The 2,418-nt window shown below is 39.6% G+C and overlaps 1 protein-coding gene across 2 annotated transcripts in view; it reads right to left on the bottom strand.

Annotated features, from left to right (window-relative positions):
- Positions 100-2,418, bottom strand: part of LOC104792951 (protein kinase and PP2C-like domain-containing protein) — a 7,899-nt gene continuing 5,580 nt past the window's right edge. For both annotated transcript variants that reach the window (XM_010519226.2, XM_019226750.1), the window contains exons 6-12: positions 2,316-2,367; positions 1,500-2,046; positions 1,309-1,375; positions 1,019-1,238; positions 812-916; positions 596-691; positions 100-509 (exon numbers count right to left, since the gene is read on the bottom strand). In XM_010519226.2, the coding sequence (XP_010517528.1) occupies positions 315-509; positions 596-691; positions 812-916; positions 1,019-1,238; positions 1,309-1,375; positions 1,500-2,046; positions 2,316-2,367 (1,282 nt within the window). In that variant the 3' untranslated portion in view covers positions 100-314. The remainder of the gene's footprint in view (positions 510-595; positions 692-811; positions 917-1,018; positions 1,239-1,308; positions 1,376-1,499; positions 2,047-2,315; positions 2,368-2,418) is intronic.

Raw genomic sequence — 2,418 nt, forward strand, 5'->3', positions numbered from 1 at the left:
CCAATACTTCTTATTTTTTCTTCTTTCTGATCCCCTACTGTATCATGTTATTCTGAAACATTAAGTACCATGTATTTTTTTTCAAAAAAAAATAAACAATTATAATGTAACTGATGTAATCAGGAGTATATAACTCAAGTTAAGTTTCCTTGCAGTTTACATGTTCTATGTACTCTCTGGTTCAGAGCAAATATAATAATACTCTGGGGCAATTACATAAGCTTCAGTGCCGAATGTGGAACTTTGGAAACGTAGAGGAAGTAATTATATGTAAAGAAATTGCATGTTGAATAATACTATGCAAGAATTGGCTACTAGTAGACCCTTTCAGCTGTAGATACTGGCCGTAGAAAGACCACAATGACTGTGATGTTATCGGCACTACCACGTGCTGCAGCCTCGGTTGCTAGTCTCTTTGAACACATTGAAGGTTCTTTTACAGTATCCCTGATTATACTAATAACTTCCTTATCGTTCAAAACATCCCAGAGCCCGTCGCTCGCCATTACCTACCATATTCAACCTATTATTTTTATAAACCGTCGAATAAACAACCAAAGTTTCATATATGATACGAAAGTAAGATGCAATTTACCAAGAACTCATCATCAGCTGATAGAATTGTCTCACTAATCTCTGGTTCTGCTGTTACAGCTGGCTTCAGGTCATCATCTCCTATCGACCGGGTAACCTAACAAAGCAGAATTAACTGAATTTTCAAAACATGAACCATCATGTTCCTCTAATGTCAGCTATTCTTGTCACTTTCATATCATTTTAAGGTATTCTATCAAGTACATAACGACCAAACCTGAAGGCCAGCAGGAGCAACTCTCCATGTGTCAACCAACCATTCAATACGCCCACCTTCTCCAATCACACGATTTCTTTCATCAATACAGGTTGCAAGGTGTGCCTGAGTACCAAGGCCGACGTTAATTTATGCAGGGAGGTGGAATTGAGGGTACCAATAGAATATAAAACTTAGCACACTTTCAGTATGGTCGTCTCATCTCACCTTACTTAGAGCAAAAGGGTGGCCCGAGCGGCATAAAATTGCCCTGGAGTCGCCAACATTTGCAACGAAAAGCTTATTCTCTACTAGGAGAGAGGCTATCGCAGTACAACCAGGATGCCAGTCTTTCTGGCTCACCCTTTTTGATTGCCGATGGGAATCAAGTTCTTGTCTGAAAGCTAAATCCGTTCTAACAAATGCTTGTGACAATGCCTCGCCAGCGCTGAAAATGAGACATTCCAATGAGTTTTAACCATGCTGATGATTAGGAAAAGCTTGAGCTGAGCATTAACCTTGTGGAACATATGCTTTGAACTAGTCCTGGCAAAAATTGAGCAGAAAATTCAGCAGCTGCAGCACCTGCATGTCATTCAGGAAGGTATTTTATATACTATGTGATGGGTAACTAAAGGATTTGATGTAAAAAGAGAGAGGGCACACGTGGATTTTGATTCTCTCTGGGTTAAAATGGCAGTTGGTATACCTCTATGACCATCGAAGATGGCAAATAAGTGGATGCTTTCCTCACTACACATGTGAGGCATGAGGAAGTGTGTATCTTCCATGGATTCTCTTCTTCCACATGTTGCAAAAGACCCACACGAAATAATAGGGACATATCTTGAAGGGTCATCTGTTGAACTAGACCATAATTTCACATCAAAGACATGGGAAGCAGACGATTTCTTGGATAAACACTCCCCTTGACTAGACCAATTAATGGTGTCCCTGTAATCTTCCGACCTTTTAGTGGCGTCCCCATCCTTATCATTCTGGGAACTAAAAGTTTTCTCATGGAGTTGACCTTGCTGTTTTCCTCTCTCTTGTTCCCAAATTGATTCTAGTTCCAAAACGACATTGTCCAAAGAAGGTCGTTTAGAAGGATCAGCTTCCCAGCAGTTTTGTATCAAAGACAACAAACTCTTTGGAAGGTGCAATCCAATTTCAGCAAGAGCTGGTCGCAGACTAGAAGACACAATGGCAGCTGTAAGTTGCTGTTCTGTATAATTCATCTCCAAAACAGTGTGAGCCTGCCAACCAGATTTGCACAGGGTATATTAGGTGTCACGAATGAAAAGAACAGGAATGCATTTTATATGTACTTAAGTATACATCTACATGTAATTGACTATATGATCGTAAGAACTGCTCTCGCCAAGGTTTAGCAATATAGAAAAGTTAAATGAATGCAACTCAGGAGCCTGATATACAAAAAAAAAAAGAAGACAGTAGATAGTATATAAAGGCTTCTCGCAGAGATGGTCATGTCAGAATGCAAAATGAGGAAAGACATTTGTACCTGAGCTTCTGCACGAAGATCAGTATATGGAACAACTCCAGTTAAAAGCTCACTGCAATGTAAGATGAAACGACAATTCATAACCAAAGGAATCTTTTAGGAA

This window comes from Camelina sativa, chromosome 6, assembly GCF_000633955.1.
Source record: "Camelina sativa cultivar DH55 chromosome 6, Cs, whole genome shotgun sequence".
Taxonomy (NCBI): domain Eukaryota; kingdom Viridiplantae; phylum Streptophyta; class Magnoliopsida; order Brassicales; family Brassicaceae; genus Camelina; species Camelina sativa.